The sequence below is a fragment of the Haliotis cracherodii genome, unplaced genomic scaffold (assembly GCF_022045235.1).
Source record: "Haliotis cracherodii isolate W230 unplaced genomic scaffold, xgHalCrac1.p SCAF_7, whole genome shotgun sequence".
NCBI classification, from domain to species: domain Eukaryota; kingdom Metazoa; phylum Mollusca; class Gastropoda; order Lepetellida; family Haliotidae; genus Haliotis; species Haliotis cracherodii.
Window position 1 is genome coordinate 24,148,624 of NW_027266330.1, and position 18,861 is coordinate 24,167,484.

Below are 18,861 nucleotides of genomic sequence, written 5' to 3' on the forward strand. Positions count from 1 at the left end.
CCATACACTGAACATACGGTACTATCAATGTTTCACTGATGAATGGTCATGTTGTCGTGGAGATAACCTTTCACAAGACCATTTCATTTGATTTTGACCAATACAGTTTCCTTGATGATATTGATAAGAACAATAGAAGCTTGATGCAGACATTGTACTTTATTTTGATCAATACAGTTTCCTTGATACTGACAAGAAAAATAGAAGCTTGATGCAGACTTTGTACTTAATTTTGATCGATACAGTTTCCTTGATATTGACAAGAAAAATAAACTTCCTTCAAAAAGTGTTTTTTGTTACTTTCAGGTTATGGAAATTCTGGCATACGTTCACATACCGTTGACTATATTGGACAAGATAGGAGCTCACAGGATCTTGATCACAGACTCCTTTTTTCTGGAAAATCCCTCTCAGATAACTATTTGCAAAATTTGTCCCGTTCCTTGAATCCAAGTACCCTCAGTCAAGCCTGTGAGTGTCCGATATGTGGGAAAATATTCGCCACTTCTGACTCGAGGAAAGTCCATGTTCGGAATGTCCATGAGAACGTGCGGTACTCGTGTGTCTGTGGCAAAGTGTACACTACCTGCAGCTCGCTGTGCAAGCATAAGAAATCTTGCTCATACGTCAACAGATAAGCTTGCTTCCTGTTTTGTGATGGCAGTGTTGTTTTATGTTTATACTGAGCTGAAGTCATGTTTAACACTTCTGTGCTGCTCAAGGTGTGTGGCTGTTAGTGTTTGGGATTTAGGGGTGTGCAGTCCATGGTGTAGTATTTAAATCCTAGAAGCTCCAATGTTTTTGTGATCGGGTAGCAGGGTTAAAATCATATTGGCATGGTTAAGATGGGTCTTGGTGCTTGAAAGTCATGCTTAGAAATCACACTTTATTTGAAGGAAGTACTTTCGGACTGTTATTTAAGACAACAAGTAAGCTGGACAAAGACATGGAAAATTTGAGCTCGCATAATGAACCGATTTCCTTTTTCATTGAAACGTATTCTTTCGGTTAGTATCTACCCAAAAATGGGACAATTGTGGGACATTTTAATAACATGTACAACATTGTTGATCTTCAAAGACACTTTTCATCACATATGCAACATTGTTGATAATCTTCACAGAACAGTTTTCGTCACATGTGCAACTTTGCTGATGTTTTTGACTTTAATCATGTACACAGTACCAAGTACATAACATTTGCAGCATTATGCTGTTGTTTGGATATCACCCTTGCTCTTCATGTTCATTCTCCTCTTACTGTTCACCATCCTCCTATGTTGGAGATCTTACTGTGATGTTATGATCACATGTTAGTATATCACTTATAGCATTCCAACCACACAGATACAGTCAGGCCACAGGAATCTCACATCACTTCATAGTCCCACCATTTGAACCCAAAGAAGTTGGAGGTATTAGGGCCATGTCATCTAACCTAGGCAAGGGCGTTAAGTATTGGAGAAAACACGCTCACGAGGTTTTGGTAGACAGAGCATGCCCTGGGGAGAGGGAAAAACCAAGGGGGCGACTATGCGACTATGGCGTACGGATCTTGAAAAGGACATTCTAAAAACCAGTGAGTCTTATCAACACCTCTGTAGTGTAGCCTCGTGGTACACTCACTGGGCTACAGATATGAAGGTTGCGAGTTCGATCCCCGGGAATATAAAGAAAACATTTGTCATTTGATTTTACATTTCATTACAGGTTACAATTTGAACGGAAGTTATATTAATAAAATACCCAGGACATTATATAAAATCCCTGGGATATTATATAAAATCCCAGGGACATTACAAGGTCCCTGTTAAGGAGATTTAACCCGATTGGAAAGTAAAACCTCACAATAGGTCTTAATGCCTATAGAAAGAAGTCTCTTACTTAATAGCGATCCAAATAAATAGGTTTATAACTGACTATAAATGTCCAGTTTCCACCCTTGCTGAACTAGGTTGGAATTTCTGGGCTCAATCGTAGTGCTACCAGTGGCTATTACGACTTATGTCCCCTCTATGCCCCTCCTATGGACCAATCAGATTACACGTCTCATATCACTTGCATTTGCTTTGACCAAAATTCCGGCACCCAGACATCAGTCATTAGTCCGGCCAAAATATGACTCCATAATTGCAGCCTAGTTCGGCAAGGTGGAAAATTGACTTCTAAAGTCAGTTATCTCCCTTGCCTTGGGAAGATGGGCCTGTTTGGACTGCAAGAACTTCATAACATAAGAAACAAACAAAACCATTCAATATTTTTTCGAAGTTGTGAGACGTGTCAATATGAATGAGAAGAAGATTTTGTTCAACATGTGTATAACTTTACGTTGACCACACCAGTTGTCATTGGAGACTAGAGGGTTTCAGGATGCATTTATCTCATCTTCTTCTTTGATGTGGTTAAAAACAATGTACAATATGTTAAAAACATAGTTTTGGACCACTGACATTTTTACATGGGACCCCTGAAGGTCCTTGGTAGAATAAGTCTTCAGCAACTCATGCTTGTCGTAAGAGGCGACTATGCTTGTCGTAAGCGGCGACTAACAGGATCGGGTGGTCTGGCTTGCTGACTTAGTTGATGCATGTCATCGATCCCAATTGCGTGGATCGATGCTCATGATATTAATCTGGATTAATTTACATACCGTCGTCATAGAGCTGGAATATTGCTAAGTGAGGCGATAAACAACAAACCAACCAACCCAAATTCTTACATGGAGAGCTTGAATATGTGGGATTTTTCAATGATTTCAGTATTTGGTTGTATCACAAGTCCAAAACTTATCATTGTGAGAATGGAAACTAGCTGTCAGTCAACTAATGTTACAATTTTCACAAGTTTTCTGTAACTTTGTTATTTGACATTTCAAGTGGGAAACAAATGCCCTTAATGACTTTCGACTTGGACTTTAATCAAATCAGCTGTTTTGATTCTGAAGATACAAAGATTAATTTGGGTTATCAAAGAATATTTTTACACTCCATGTACCATGAAATACAACATGTGAAGAGTGTATCTTGTTGGTGTTATCTAATCTGTGTGAATCCCAAACTGTCGGTACATTGTATGAAATATAACAGGAAGTGATCATAACATGTTATTTGTACAGAAGCAGGTTCAGAAGGGCCATTTCAATCCTTCATTATTGTCTGTAGGATATAATTAACATGCTTGATTAAAGTTTGTCATTTTATGTGTCACATTTGTTTTCCTTGTCCTTTCTCAGCACAGAGTCTAAATTGGACATTTTAGGCCCTTTGGTCGATGTTAGGTGCAGAGTTATGTCCCTTATCTGCCAGGATTCACTGGTCTTCGGTTTGGATCCAAGATTTATCAAGATTAAATCTTTTGACAATCAGCACCATGGGTTTCATCCAAATTGTGAACATCTATGACCTGGCTGTCTATTCCCAAGTGTGAAGACTGCTGACCCCACTCACTGAATCATGCACTGGAATATCATGGAGGTCAGGGGGAACGGGTGGCCGTGTCGTCTAAGGCGCCGCGATTCGCTGTGCAGAGTTGGTCCCTTGGGCACGTAGAAACCTATGATTGTGGGTTCGAATCCCGGTTCGCCCCGATTATGTTTCTAGGTTTGTCAGCACCATACCCGTGCTCGTGGGTTTCACCGAAGTGTTAAACGTCTGAAACATGCATCACTTCGGGCTTTCCTCCCACATTAAGCTGACACGCTGTGATATAACTGGAATACTGTTGAAAGTGGCTTTAAACCCAACTCACTCACTCACTCACTCACTCACTCACTCACTCACTCATGGTGGTCAGGGCCTGGTTTACAAGACTTTTCGCTGCAGCTGTTTGACAGACCTGTGCGGATCCTGGGTTAGAATTGGTCCCTAGCAACCTATGCTGGTTCGTAACAGTTGACCAAATGACATTATCACAACAAATGAACGAAAGTACTAACATATTGTTTGACATATATACTGTAATGGACAGTCACAGCTAATTCCCACATACTTTCCATTGTTAGAATTGAACGGAAAAAGATCTCCGGAAGATTTATGTAATATCGTCATGCGATTAGGTGATTAGCAATAGACAATGGAAGCCAACACTTTAAAGTAATTAGCGCTGATAGTTATGGACAACCATGTGAAAGAACAACACAAGAGTTGTAAGTCCCAGGGGCGGTCGGGTAGCCTAGTGGTTAAAGCGTTCGCTCGTCACGCCGAAGACCCGGGTTCGATTCCCGACATGGGTACATTGTGTGAAGCCCATTTCTGGTGTCCCCCGCCTTGATATTGCTGGAATATTGCTAAAAGTGGCTTAAAACCATACTCACTCACTCACTCACTCACTCACTCACTCACTCACTGGTAAATCCCAACCACCTCCATCCAACCCCATTTAAGTTATAGTGACTGATGATTTGCTGCCATGGTTGTTCACAGAAATAGCCATGCATCATGAAACCTCCGTTTGTGCAGTGACAATAAAACAATGGGATTCATGAAAATATTCATAAATAACATTGGCAATATATTAGGGGCTACTCGGCTGCTACATAAAAAGACATACCCTGCGGGTATGAATGAAAAACCCCTGCGGGTATGAATGAAGAGGTAAGGGTCGTGCCGACCGGATTGAATGAATGCTAGTTTCCCTGCGGGTAATGAACAAGTCCTGAGACCGTGCAGGCCCTGGACTGTAGATTTGGAAGAAAGGTACTTTGGGGGCAACAAGCCATTCCTATGCAGTATGCAGGGCATGGAATGACTTGTGAAGCCCAGCCCCTCGGTTGCTACATATAAAGACATACCCTGCGGGTATGAATGAAAAACATGACTTGTGAAGCCCTTACGAAGAAATAAATATATGAACGGAGGGTATCGCTGCAGCTGCTATAAACATGACAGAAATAGGTAAACAATATCGAGGCTGTTGGAGTTAATATAAGAAAACATTGTGACATCATGTCCGTAGTTCTGAGCATGAGCAGAGGATAAAATGGTGCATTGTGGGATAGCTTAAATGTAACATGATACAGATTATGTTTAAAGTGAGGGGAGTTGAAAGTGAGCTGGGAATCACTATGGAGAATATATGATATATGTAAGTGGATATTGAGCAAATATATTTATGGCAGGACATGGCAGGGGACATCCTGAAGCTAGGAACATAGGGAAATGTAGAAAATATATGTTATCACTGCACAAAGAAAAATATAGAATTTCCATTCTAAACTTAATGTGTTCTTGAGCCACTGTGACACTGTTGACTGTTTCTAAGCCTGGCTTTGTGTATCATAGAAGAAATTGCCATTTTTAGTTATTGTAGCAATACTTGATCTCTTGATCAAATCCAAAGTCCAAACCTTTCAGGGGTAAGAAAGACAAAAGACTGGTTGTAATTTGTGTTAAAATTATTAATGTTACTTTGACTGCCTCCATGGTCAATGGTTCGATTCCAGGCTGCATCATATTAAAATACATCAAAAGATGGTACTTTGCTCGGCATTACCGGGATAGAGCAAGGACTGGTCGGCTTGGAGTCAGTATACTCTGTCTGAGTGGGGTATCCATCTTAGCCTGTGGTCGCTTATGGTACAATAGAGTAAACCATGAGGGGCCAATCCACCATTGTGTTTATATACGTTGCCCGCTACATCAATGGGGAACAACTCACAAGATACTTCCCTCTCAAAAATTACGTCGAATTTAAGACACCATCAAGATGCGAGCGCATGTTTTCAAATCTCCAGAAATGACGTCATGACAAAACTGTGTTTTATCGTGAAATAAACCACGCTTCGTTCTTCATTGTTCTTTGCGATATCGCGTAGCTGTCTTATATTGACTGTTCCTAAGCTTGGCTTCCTGTATCTTTCAGATGGACAGTGGAGCCATGCTATTGGGGGTTTGTCCAACCAGCAATGGTCACTTGCAGGAAACGGAGATTCTCCTCAATCAGCCAAAATTCCAAATTTCAAGATCAAATTACCAAGTCAGTTTGGCTTGTGTTTGCCGGAACAGAGACGAGAAAACCCAAACTATAAACGAGGAATCTGGCCTTGTAGTGACTGCGACAAGGTTTTTGTGACCGAAAGTTCCCGAAAAAGACATGTGATGGCTATTCATGAAAACGTTAAATATTCGTGTCTTTGTGGGAAGACGTTCTCGTTCCAGTGTTCACTGCAGAGACACTGTAAAACCTGCGTCCTTGGTCAGAGGAGTGGCCTCCCTCTGGAGTAAAGCTGTCTGTGTGATGTCAGAGTGAGTGAGTACGGTTTTACGCCACCTTTAGCAGTATTCCAGCAATATCACGGCGGGGAACACCAGAAATGGGCTTCACACATTGTACCCATTTCGCGAATCGAACCCGGGTCTTCGGCGTGACGAGCGGACGCTTTAACCACTAGGCTAACCGACCGCCCCAACAGATGTTTGAAGGTCAGCTTGGCTGTAATTGTCAGCACTGGTTGTGATCTGATGCACCAGGGTACATGAGAGTATATTGTAAATCATTACATTAATATGGGTATGAAATTAATGTGGAAAATGGGAGTGTCCCTTGATCACATTAATAAAGTGATGCATTTTTATCCAGACATATTGACATTGTTGTCATATTAGTTTCACTGCTCAGGATCGGAAACAGTGACATAAATGACTCTAAATACAGTAAACTACGGTTATAACGAACACGAAGGGACCACTCATTTTAGTTCGTAATAACCGTAGTTCATTATAGGCATATATGCAGAATTTATATAACAGATGGTCGGGACTAAAAAATAAGCTTGTTATATCGGTCAGTTTGTTGTAAGCGGGTTCATTATAAACGTTGTTTACTGTTTATAATGTTATAGAGCAGTAGATTTAGTGCTTTACACCAAGTTCAGTGTCAAGTGTCATCAAACTGTTATGACAATCACAAACCGTGTATGAAGGCAACTGCCTTGGTAACCTTGTAAAATAATCTTATAATCACACCACAAACAACTCATGTAACAACAGGGGGCATGGGTGGCCCAGTCGTCTAAGGCGCCGCGATTCGCTATGCAGAGTTGCGTCCCTTGGGCACGCCAGAAACCTATGATTGTGGGTTCGAATCCCGGTTCGCCCCGATTATGTTTCTAGGTTTGTCAGCACCATACCCGTGCTTGTGGGTTTCACCGAAGTGGTAAACATCTGAGACCTGCATCACTTTGGGCTTTCCTCCCACATTAAGCTGACAAGCCGTGATATAACTGGAATACTGTTAAAAGCGGCGTTAACCCAAACTCACTCACTCACTCACTCACTCACTCGTGTAACAACACTTGGATCCTGCACAGTCTTCGTGGTGACCTGACCCATCTCATTTGAATATGCATTATTTGAAATTTTGTTCTTTTGGTTTCATGGATCAGATGTCAAGCAGTTGAAGTTAATTTGTGATGATATTATTCAATGGGACTTTATCACCGAAATTGATGGTGAACAATATTGAATGACATTTTGAATGAAAATAATAAATAGATCCAGACAAACAATGAACATTTTTTATAACCAGATTGTGTAATAACAGGATTACATTGGGTACTTCAGTCTAGACAGCGTTAGAAATTGGCACTAGTCCTATAGTCCTTGCCAATCTGTCCAATAGTTAAGGTATCATAAGGACGAGTAGAAATTTGCCAATTTTTAGGGTTTTTCTATATGTTATCATTGTAAGGACTAGTTGACTATAACTGTTAGTTTCTCCCCCTGCTACATTTTTAGTCATGGTATTTCCGGTGTGTGATGGTAATGTCTTTCCTTTGGGGGGAAAAGCATTAACACTCATATTGAGTACACACACCCCTCAACACAGCTGTGTATTTTGGAAAGAAAGTGTGCAGCAAGAAAATCATATGTGCTGGCCCTTGCTGTGCAATAAACAGGACAATATGCACTTACCTCCAAACTAGAAAATGTCTTCACGTATTCATTTGTTAAATTTACAGCTGAAAAACAGGTTGACAAACTGATTATTAGTCCTGGGGGCGGTCGTGTAGCCTAGTGGTTAAAGCGGTTGTTCCTCACTCCGAAGACCCGGATTCGATTCCTGACCTGGTACAATGTGTAAAGCTCATTTCTGGTGTCCCATGTCGTGATATTGCTGGAATATTGTTAAAAGCGGCGTAAAACCATACTCACTCACTTACTCACTAAAAGTGGCATAAAACCATACTCACTCACTCATTATTTGTCCTGAGTGTCGACTGCAATTTAATACTGTTGACTAGTTTCTTGTTTTCAATTTTTGAAATATGTTCTGTTCATATCTAAAAAGATTTTATTTTTTTGGTATTCTAGTTCTACAGATATGATATCTCAACATGATACATATACACTTGGAATCATGTGAATTAGTGTATATCATACACCTGACAACTGTTGTGCTTTTTCCATTGTGCTTGAGGAATTCACACTTGACAAGTAATGTGTGTTGTTTATGAGAAATATTGGCTTGTGTCTGTTTCTTTGAATGTCCATTGGGCTTGAGGAATTCACACTTGACAAGTAATGTGTGTTGTTTACGAGAAATATTGGCTTGTGTCTGTTTCTTTGAATGTCCATTGGGCTTGAGGAATTCACACTTGACAAGTAATGTGTGTTGTTTACGAGAAATATTGGCTTGTGTCTGTTTCTTTGAATGTCAGCCAACACCTGCGGAGTCCATGTTTGTGTAACAAAACTGAAGTGAAATCATTTGTTGCTTTCAGGATGGGCAGGTCCTGTGGGTTCTCAGCCTGCCGTTGAACTTGCTTCCCTCAGACGAGTGTTTCAAGGAGGACTTCAGTATCTCTCAGAACATAGGTTTTCCTTGCCTTCAGAAGGTCTGGCTTCAGAAGGTCTTGAAGGTCCTTCCAGGAAGATCTTCTCGTGTGATCTGTGCGACAAAGTGTTCACGAAACAATGGCTGTGTCGTCGGCATAAGGAGTCTGCCCATGAAAACATCACTCACTCCTGTCTGTGTGGCAAGACCTATCACTATCTTAGTGGACTGCAGCGACATCAGAAGTTTTGTGTTGTCTTTGGCACTGCCAGATCTGTTTCCATGTCTTAAGGATGTCTGCGGGGTGGATTTCGTGTTAACCTCGTGTTAACCTTGTGTTAATCAGGATTTCTTTAATACCTGCCTAGAATGAGTGAGTTAGTGAGTATGGTTTTACACCGCTTTTTAGCAATATTCCAGCAATATCACTGTGAAAACCAGAAATGGGCTTCACACATTGTACCCATGTGGGGAATCGAGCCCCAGTCTTTGGCGGTAACTAGGACAGAACTATGTTGGGGAAGAACTTAGGGAGGGGCTGTTAAATTACTTAAATTTTCACATAATTTCTGCAATTGTTATGGGAGAATCAATGCCACTATTGAGGTTAATTTATTGCAGCTAAGAATCATAGACTAAATTCGAAGATAAAACGTTATTCATCAAAGCGAATGAATTCCTGTTTTACCACAGGTTCAGTATTGCTAATGGGAAACAGATTCTAAAACATTCTTTCAGCTGTGACCAAACTGCATTTTAACCTTCCCGCTTGATCAAAGGAATGTCAATGTACATTGGACGTCAAGGGAAATATGTCAGTGGACAGGTTTCTCATCCATTTATGATAACATTAGCATTTTAACATGTAGAAATTGTGATGTTTTCTTGAACACAGTCTCAACATGTTTAAATGTATTAAATACAATTCATTATACTTTTATTCAAATGGTCAGTATTGCCCGTCCCCTTGTGCACGCCAGAAACCTATGATTGTGGGTTTGAATCCCGGTTCGCCCCGATTATGTTTCTAGGTTTGTCAGCACCATACCTATGCTCGTGGGTTTCACCGAAGTGGTAAATGTCTGAGACTTGCATCACTTCAGGCTTTCCTTCCACATTAAGCTGACACGCCGTGATATAACTGGAATTCTGTTAAAAGCGGCGTTAAACCCAACTCACTCACTCACTTGTTAGGTTGGTTCATGTTTGACACCCTCCATACCGAGGTGATCCTCCAGTAACGATGCTGAGTGTTGTTTTTAGTATTGTTGTGTGTTTTTAATGTAGTTTTGAGTTTGACACCTGTTGTATGTAGATGTTTTGCACGATCAACGTTTCATATATAAACTCACTGGTCTGCATTTTTATTTTTTGATACAATAAACACAAAAATTGGATAAGACATAAGTTTTCAATGGCGTCACTTTTGGTGAGACCTTTTATCCAGATACTGAAAGTCCCGTTGACCTACTTTGATATATTATCGAAATAACATAGGTTCACTATGATTAAATATTTATTTGTTAGTGTTAGCGAGCCTGACCACCCGATCCCGTTAATCATGTCTTACCACAACCATAGTCGCCTTTTACGGCAAGTATGGGTTGCTGAAGACCTATTCTACCCCGGATCTTCACATAGCTTGTTAGGCACACTGTTCGAAGATGGTGAGGTCAGGTGAAATTGGGTTTAAAGTCGATTTATAGTGCTAGTACACTGAGATACCATGCTGCAGTTTAACATGAATACCCCACTCAGACACAGTATACTGACTCCATGCCAACCAGTCCTTGTTTTAGCCCCTTAATGCCGAGCGCCAGACAGGGTAACAACAAGTACCATCTTTAAGCGTCGTTTGGTATGACGCGGCCGGGGATTGAACCCCAAACCTTCCGCTCTCCGGGCGGAAGCTCTACCACTAGACCACGGAGGCGGTTGTTCGAAGATGATACAGTTCAAATGATTGCACTGATGTTGCACTGATGTTGCACTGATGTTGCACTGATGTTGCACTGATGTTGCAATCTCAGATCTCATGGTATGAGCCTCTCTCCACAACTTCTGAAATTGTGTCATGCACATATTATCTTGGATTGTGTCATTCAAGTCCTGCTGAAATTTTGTCTTGCCAGTGCTAGTTGAAATTGTGGCATGGAAATTTCAACTTGAATAATGTCATGGTTGAAATGATGTCATGAAAGTGTCAATTGGTATTGTGTCATGCAAATGTTATCCAACAAAAGCCAGCCTTCATATGATTTTTATCAACAACTACAACCACAACCATACTTTTACAGCATGTGAACTTCATTGTTACAGCTGTTGAATATGATTATTGCTCTAGACTGGTTATGGCTGTAGACAATAGCTATGGCTATGAACAATGGTTCTGGCTATGAACAATGGTTCTGGCTGTGGACAATGGTTATGGCTGTGAACAATGGTTATGGCTATGGACAATGGTTATGGCTATGGACAATGGTTATGGCTGTGGACAATGGTTATGGCTGTAGACAATGGTAATGGCTATGAACTATGGTTATGGCTGTGGACAATGGTTATGGCTTTGGCTGTGAACAATGGTTATGGCTATGGACAATGGTTATGGCTATGGACAATGGCTATGGCTGTGGACAATGGTTATGGCTATGGACAATGGTTATGGCTATGGACAATGGTTATGGCTGTGGGCTATGGCTATGAACAATGGCTACCTATAAACAATGGTTCTGGCTATGGACAATGGTTCTGGCTGGGGACAATGGTTATGGCTGTGAACAATGGTTATGGCTATGGACAATGGTTATGGCTATGGACAATGGTTATGGCTGTGGACAATGGTTATGGCTGTAGACAATGGTAATGGTTATGGCTATGGACATTGGTTATGGCTATGGACAATGGTTATGGCTGTGGACAATGGTTATGGCTGTGGACAATGGTTATGGCTATGGACAATGGTCATGGCTGTGGACAATGGTCATGGCTATGGACAATGGTTATGGCTGAGGACAATGGTTATGGCTGAGGACAATGGTTATGGTTATGGACAATGGTAATGGCTATGAACTATGGTTATGGCTATGGACAATGGTTATGGCTTTGCCTGTGAACAATGGTTATGGCTATGGACAATGGTCATGGCTGTGGACATTGGTTCTGGCTGTGGACAATGGTTATGGCTGTGGACAATGGTTATGGCTATGGACAATGGTCATGGCTCTGGACAATGGTTATGGCTGAGGACAATGGTTATAGCTATGGACAATGGTTATGGCTATAGACAACCATATGGAGTATGGTTGTAGCTGTAGTTACTTACTGTTACTGGTACATATTAAAAGATATATATTCCTAGAATTGAGATGACATGACCCCTGATGTATTTGTTTGTGAGATAGCCATGTCTATGTAATAGAATATATCATGTAAATAAAACAACTTTACTATAATTTGTTGTTGTCGTGTTGGTCATGCTGGTGTATAATAATATAGCACTACTGTTCAGGGAGTATTACAAAGGCCATTATATAATGAACAAGAAAAGTTATGGATCATGACACAAAGCATCTTAGATAATGACCCTGGAACATATAGCCCAAGTTCTCTTCTTGAATGAGGCTCTGACACAAAGCATCTTAGATAATGACCTTGGAACATATAGCCCATGTTCTCTGAATGAGGCTGTGACACAAAGCATCTTAGATAATGACCCTGGAACATATAGCCCATGTTCTCTTCTTGAATGAGGCTCTGACACAAAGCATCTTATGTAATTACCTTGGAACATATAGTCCATGTTCTCTTCTTGAATGAGGCTCTAACACAAAGCATCTTAGATAATGACCCTGCAACATATAGTCCATGTTCTCTTCCTGAATGAGGCTCTGACACAAAGCATCTTAGATAATGACCCTGGAACATATAGCCCTAGTTCTCTGAATGAGGCTCTGACACAAAGCATCTTAGATAATGACCCTGGAACATATAGCCCAAGTTCTCTTCTTGAATGAGGCTCTGACACAAAGCATCTTAGATAATGACCCCGGAACATATAGTCCATGTTCTCTTCTAGAAAGAGGCTCTGACACAAAGCATCTTAGATAATGACCCTGGAACATATAGTCCATATTCTCTTCTTGAATGAGGCTCTGACACAAAGCATCTTAGATAATTACCCCGGAACATATAGTCCATGTTCTCTTCTTGAATGAGGCTCTGACCCAAAGCATCTTAGATAATGACCCTGGAACATATAGTCCATGTTCTCTTCTTGAATGAGGCTGTGACCCAAAGCATCTAAGATAATGACCCTGCAACATATAGTCCATGTTCTCTTCTTGAATGAGGCTCTGACACAAAGCATCTTAGATAATTACCCCGGAACATATAGCCCAAGTTCTCTTCTTGAATGAGGCTCTGACCCAAAGCATCTTAGATAATGACCCTGCAACATATAGTCCATGTTCTCTTCTTGAATGAGGCTGTGACCCAAAGCATCTTAGATAATGACCCCGGAACATATAGTCCATGTTCTCTTCTTGAATGAGGCTCTGACACAAAGCATCTTAGATAATGACCCCGGAACATATAGTCCATGTTCTCTTCTTGAATGAGGCTGTGACCCAAAGCATCTTAGATAATGACCCTGGAACATATAGCCCATGTTGTCTTCCTGAATGAGGTTCTGACACAAAACATCTTAGATAATGACCCTGCAACATATAGCCCACGTTCTCTTCTAGAAAGAGAAAGCATCTTAGATTATGACCCTGGAACATATAGCCCATGTTCTCTTCTTGAATGAGGCTCTGACACAAAGCATCTTAGATAATGACCCTGGAACATATAGCCCACATTCTCTTCTTGAATGAGGCTCTGACACAAAGCATCTTAGATAATGACCCTGGAACATATAGTCCATGTTCTCTTCTTGAATGAGGCTCTGACACAAAGCATCTTAGATAATGACCCCGGAACATATAGCCCTAGTTCTCTTCATGAATGAGGCTCTGACACAAAGCATCTTAGATTATGACCCTGGAACATATAGCCCATGTTCTCTTCTTGAATGAGGCTCTGACACAAAGCATCTTAGATAATGACCTTGGAACACATAGCCCATGTTCTCTGAATGAGGCTCTGACACAAAGCATCTTAGATTATGACCCTGGAACATATAGCCCATGTTCTCTTCTTGAATGTGGCTCTGACACAAAGCATCTTAGATAATGACCTTGGAACACATAGCCCATGTTCTCTGAATGAGGCTCTGACACAAAGCATCTTAGATAATGACCCTGGAACATATAGCCCATGTTCTCTTCTTGAATGTGGCTCTGACACAAAGCATCTTAGATAATGACCTTGGAACATATAGCCCATGTTCTCTGAATGAGGCTCTGACACAAAGCATCTTAGATAATGACCTTGGAACACATAGCCCATGTTCTCTGAATGAGGCTCTGACACAAAGCATCTTAGATAATGACCCTGTAACATATAGTCCAAGTTCTCTTCTTGAATGTGGCTCTGACACAAAGCATCTTAGATAATGACCCTGCAACATATAGCCCTAGTTCTCTGAATGAGGCTCTGACACAAAGCATCTTAGATAATGACCTTGGAACATATAGCACATGTTCTCTGAATGAGGCTCTGACACAAAGCATCTTAGATTATGACCCTGGAACATATAGCCCATGTTGTCTTCCTGAATGAGGTTCTGACACAAAGCATCTTAGATAATGACCCTGCAACATATAGCCCACGTTCTCTTCTAGAAAGAGGCTCTGACACAAAGCATCTTAGATAATGACCCAGGAACATATAGTCCATGTTCTCTTCTTGAATGTGGCTCTGACACAAAGCATCTAACATAATGACCTTGGAACACATAGCCCATGTTCTCTGAATGAGGCTCTGACACAAAGCATCTTAGATAATGACCCTGGAACATATAGTCCATATTCTCTTCTTGAATGTGGCTCTGACACAAAGCATCTTAGATAATGACCTTGGAACACATAGCCCATGTTCTCTGAATGAGGCTCTGACACAAAGCATCTTAGATAATGACCCTGCAACATATAGCCCTAGTTCTCTGAATGTGGCTCTGACACAAAGCATCTTAGATAATGACCCTGCAACATATAGCCCTAGTTCTCTGAATGAGGCTGTGACATAAAGCATCTTAGATAATGACCCTGGAACATATAGCCCATGTTCCCCTCTTGAATGAGGCTCTGACACAAAGCATCTTAGATAATGACCCTGCAACATATAGCCCAAGTTCTCTTCTTGAATGAGGCTCTGACACAAAGCATCTTAGATAATGACCTTGGAACACATAGCCCATGTTCTCTGAATGAGGCTCTGACACAAAGCATCTTAGATAATGACCCTGCAACATATAGCCCTAGTTCTCTGAATGAGGCTCTGACTCAAAGCATCTTAGATTATGACCCTGGAACATATAGTCCACCTTCTCTGAATGAGGCTCTGACCCAAAGCATCTTAGATAATGACCCTGGAACATATAGTCCACCTTCTCTGAATGAGGCTCTGACACAAAGCATCTTAGATAATGACCCTGGAACATATAGTCCATGTTCTTGAATGAGGCACTGACCTACTCACCTTCTGTTGCAGGGACGGCAGTGCCGTGGGTGGAGGCAGTGAAGAGAGAGGGAAGTTACCTGGCAAGTTATGGACACTTCTCAGGCACAGACGACTTCAGTTTGCCAGTATTTTTCAATCCCCTTCAAGCTGGCCAGAGCCCTAGTTTACTGACGGAGAGTCCCAAACAGCTCTTCCCTTGTGATCAGTGTGACAAGGTGTTCACAAAGGCCTACTACTGTAAGAGGCACAAGGCGTCAGCCCATGACCATGTGACTCACACCTGCGTCTGTGGGAGGACATACAACTACGACACCGGCCTGCACAGGCATCGGAAACGATGTCCTGTTTACCTTGCAGCAAAGAACTGAGATGGTCCTCAAGGATGAAGCTCAGGTCAGGTTCAAATGTGGCATTTAGGATGTCTTGTTTGTCTGCTTCAAACAATGTATTTGAAGAAAACTGATTCAGGTCAAAGGTAGAACCTTCAGGTTTTGATATGGCATTTGGAAGTTCATGTCTTTAGGATTCAGATGAGGAAAGATCTGTTTGTGTCAAATGTGGCATTTAGGAGGTCTTGTTTGTCTGCTTCAAACAATGTATTTGAAGAAAACCGATTCAGGTCAAAGGCTTAGAACCTACAGGTTTTAATATGGCATTTGGAAGTTCATGTCTTTAGGATTCAGATGAGGACAGATCTGTTTGTGTTAAATCGGGCCTAGATGTCATAACATTAGGCCATTTATGAACTGTAAGACTCCATGCTACTGAAGCATGCATGAAGCACCTTGAATTCAGATCAGTTTGCATTGAAACCACATTCTCAGTGTGCACAGTGTTGTGGGGTTGGTTGCTGTTTCAATGTCTCCTGGCAAAGGGCTGGTAGATTTGCTTGCATCTTGTAATTCTTTCTTTGTGGCCCCCAACCTTAAGCTGGTTTTCCCAACCTTTCAAAGCAGGTGACCCTCTTGATAGCCTTGTTGGTTTGTAAATATGGTTGATTTGTGATTAATTTGCCTGGAATGAACTTGTCAGATCCCATCACTGAAAAAGTGAAAGTAATTGGGATAGATATTCTCTACTTATTTTATGTATCATTTCGAACAGTGTTGTAAAGTGGTTGTGTTTCTGACATGGTATTCATCTGTTTACACTGTAAGGTGTAAGTATAACAGGCTAAAAAAATACCTTTACTTTCTTCACATAGCCTAATTCTCACAGAGAGAAAAAACATTTCAATTTTATAAAGAAGAATTCGAAGCCCAGACAATCTAGTTATCTGTCCTTTTTGCCTCATTGTGCAACAAATGTCGGTGTCGGTGAGGTGTAAGGATTGTGCTAGCTGAGAACAGTCTCATACATGCACTTTCTAGGCAAGTACACAGTACGCTCAGGTCCTGGGTCCATTTCCATAGAGTGATCTCTGCACTAAGATGATTGCAACTCCAATACTTAAGACAGTCATACTGCTACGATCACTTTGTGGAACGGGCCTCTGGTGATCTGTAGTTACCACTATCAGACAAAAGCTGACATAAACAGATACTCAGCATTATTGTTATTGTTGCTCAGTTCAATTCTGTGTCAATGTTCGAACAAAAACTGTGTACACACATCTGAATCCGAATCCATTTTGTTGCTTTCAGGAAAGGCTGTTTCTCTTGGTTTCCTGAAGTCTCCCATTCAGGCAGTGTCCCAAGATAGAAGTTTTGTAGGAGGAGTTCCAGGTGCAGCGGACTTGAGTCTGCCATACTTTACTTACAATGACTCGGCTTGTACCAAGATGGGTGGGGAGGTACCTCTGTACCCCTGTGATCAGTGTGACAAAGTCTTCACTCGGCCGTACTACTGCAAGAGGCACAAGGAAGCTGTTCATGACCGCATCACCCATTCTTGTGTCTGTGGCAGGATCTATAATTACGCTACAGGACTGCAAAGACATCAGAAGTGTTGTGCATCGTTCATATCCTCTTGTGATCAGGCTCCAGGACCCTTTTCCGATCATGCTTCTGGACATTCTGGCTAGTGATGGTTTGATGTCTTAAATGGATCATAATACTGAATGTCCAGGCTGGTGATGGTTTGATGTCTTCATTGGATCATAATACTGAATGTCCATGCAGGCTGGTGATGGTTTGATTCTTCATTGGATCAGAATTCTGAGTGTCCTGGCCATAGATAAACTGAATCTTTGTTGGTTCCAAATCCTGAGCGTCCTGGTCAGGGATGGATTGAATCTTCACTGGATCAGAATTCTGAGTGTCCTGGCCAGTGAAAGATAGAATATTCATTGGTTCAGAATTCTGAGTGTCCTGGCCATCATTCTTTATTGGTTCAGAATCCTGAGCGTCCTGGCCAGTGATAGATTGAATCTTCACTGGATCAGAATCATGACTGTCCTAGCCATCATTGGAAGTTCATGTCTTTAGGATTCATGCATGCCATATCAAAGCCATCATTCTTCATTGGATCAGTGATGGAGGCAGTTGAAAATAGGTCCTTGAACTGTTAATGTTGATGAAGAATTCATGAGATCAGAATACTGAACTTTCCCTCCCTGTGATAGAGGGAGTAGTGAACAGATCCTTGATCTGGTTTAGTTTTGTCAACTGTTGATGAAGAGTTTGATCCTTCTCAGATCAGACTGAAGGGTTTCTTGCCCGTAATGGAGGGACTAATGAGTAGATCCTTGTCAGACCATGTTTAAGGGCTGTCTATCCTATGATGGATGGAAGAGTCAACAGGATCTGGAACTGTTTTATCAAGTGTCAATCAGGACTGATGTCACCTAGAGACTGAGAGACTGTGGGTCAGCCTGAGGAATTTATGTGAAGTATGCCAGGAGACATTAAATTGTGAATCTGGTCAGGGCATTGATGGTGTACATCTGTGCTGTAATGCATACAAGGACATTGGAATAGGGACACCCAGTGTTTCACTGTGATCTTTCACTATTTATTTTGTACAGTTGGGAATCTAGGAAATTATTTCCATGATAATATTTGAGACTTATGTTCTGTGTCAAGTGTGATGACTGTCTAGACTTCATCTGACAAGCCTGGTGGCCTGTTTAGACTAATGTTCTGTTTCAAGTGAGGTGACTGTGTAGACTTTATCTGACAAGCCTAGTGGCCTGTTTAGACTAATGTTCTGGGTCCAGTGAGGTGACTGTGTAGACCTCATCGAACAAGACTATGGCCTGTTTAGACTAATGTTCTGTGTCAAGTGAGGTGACTGTCTAGACTTCATCTGACAAGCCTGGTGGCCTGTTTAGACTAATGTTCTGTGTCAAGTGAGGTGACTGTCTAGACCTCATCGAACAAGCCTATGGCCTGTTTAGACTAATGTTCTGTGTCCAGTGAGGTGACTGTGTAGACTTCATCGAACAAGACTATGGCCTGTTTAGACTAATGTTCTGTGTCAAGTGAGGTGACTGTGTAGACTTCATCTGACAAGCCTATGGCCTGTTTTA

At 41.4% G+C, this 18,861-nt stretch overlaps 1 protein-coding gene across 4 annotated transcripts in view; it reads left to right on the forward strand.

Moving 5' to 3' along the window:
* The window catches only part of LOC139447229 (uncharacterized), an 87,026-nt gene that overhangs the window by 61,280 nt on the left and 6,885 nt on the right, over window positions 1-18,861 (forward strand). The window contains exon 2 of one of the 4 annotated variants that reach the window (XM_071228474.1): window positions 15,423-15,785. The exons of 1 other annotated variant lie outside the window; for it this stretch is intronic. In XM_071228474.1, coding sequence (XP_071084575.1) covers window positions 15,423-15,760 — 338 coding nt within the window. In that variant the 3' untranslated portion in view covers window positions 15,761-15,785. Of the gene's footprint in view, window positions 1-306; window positions 3,177-8,718; window positions 9,626-15,422; window positions 15,786-18,861 lie in introns of those variants that run through there. 2 more of the 4 variants (XM_071228473.1, XM_071228475.1) reach the window with 2 other exon arrangements.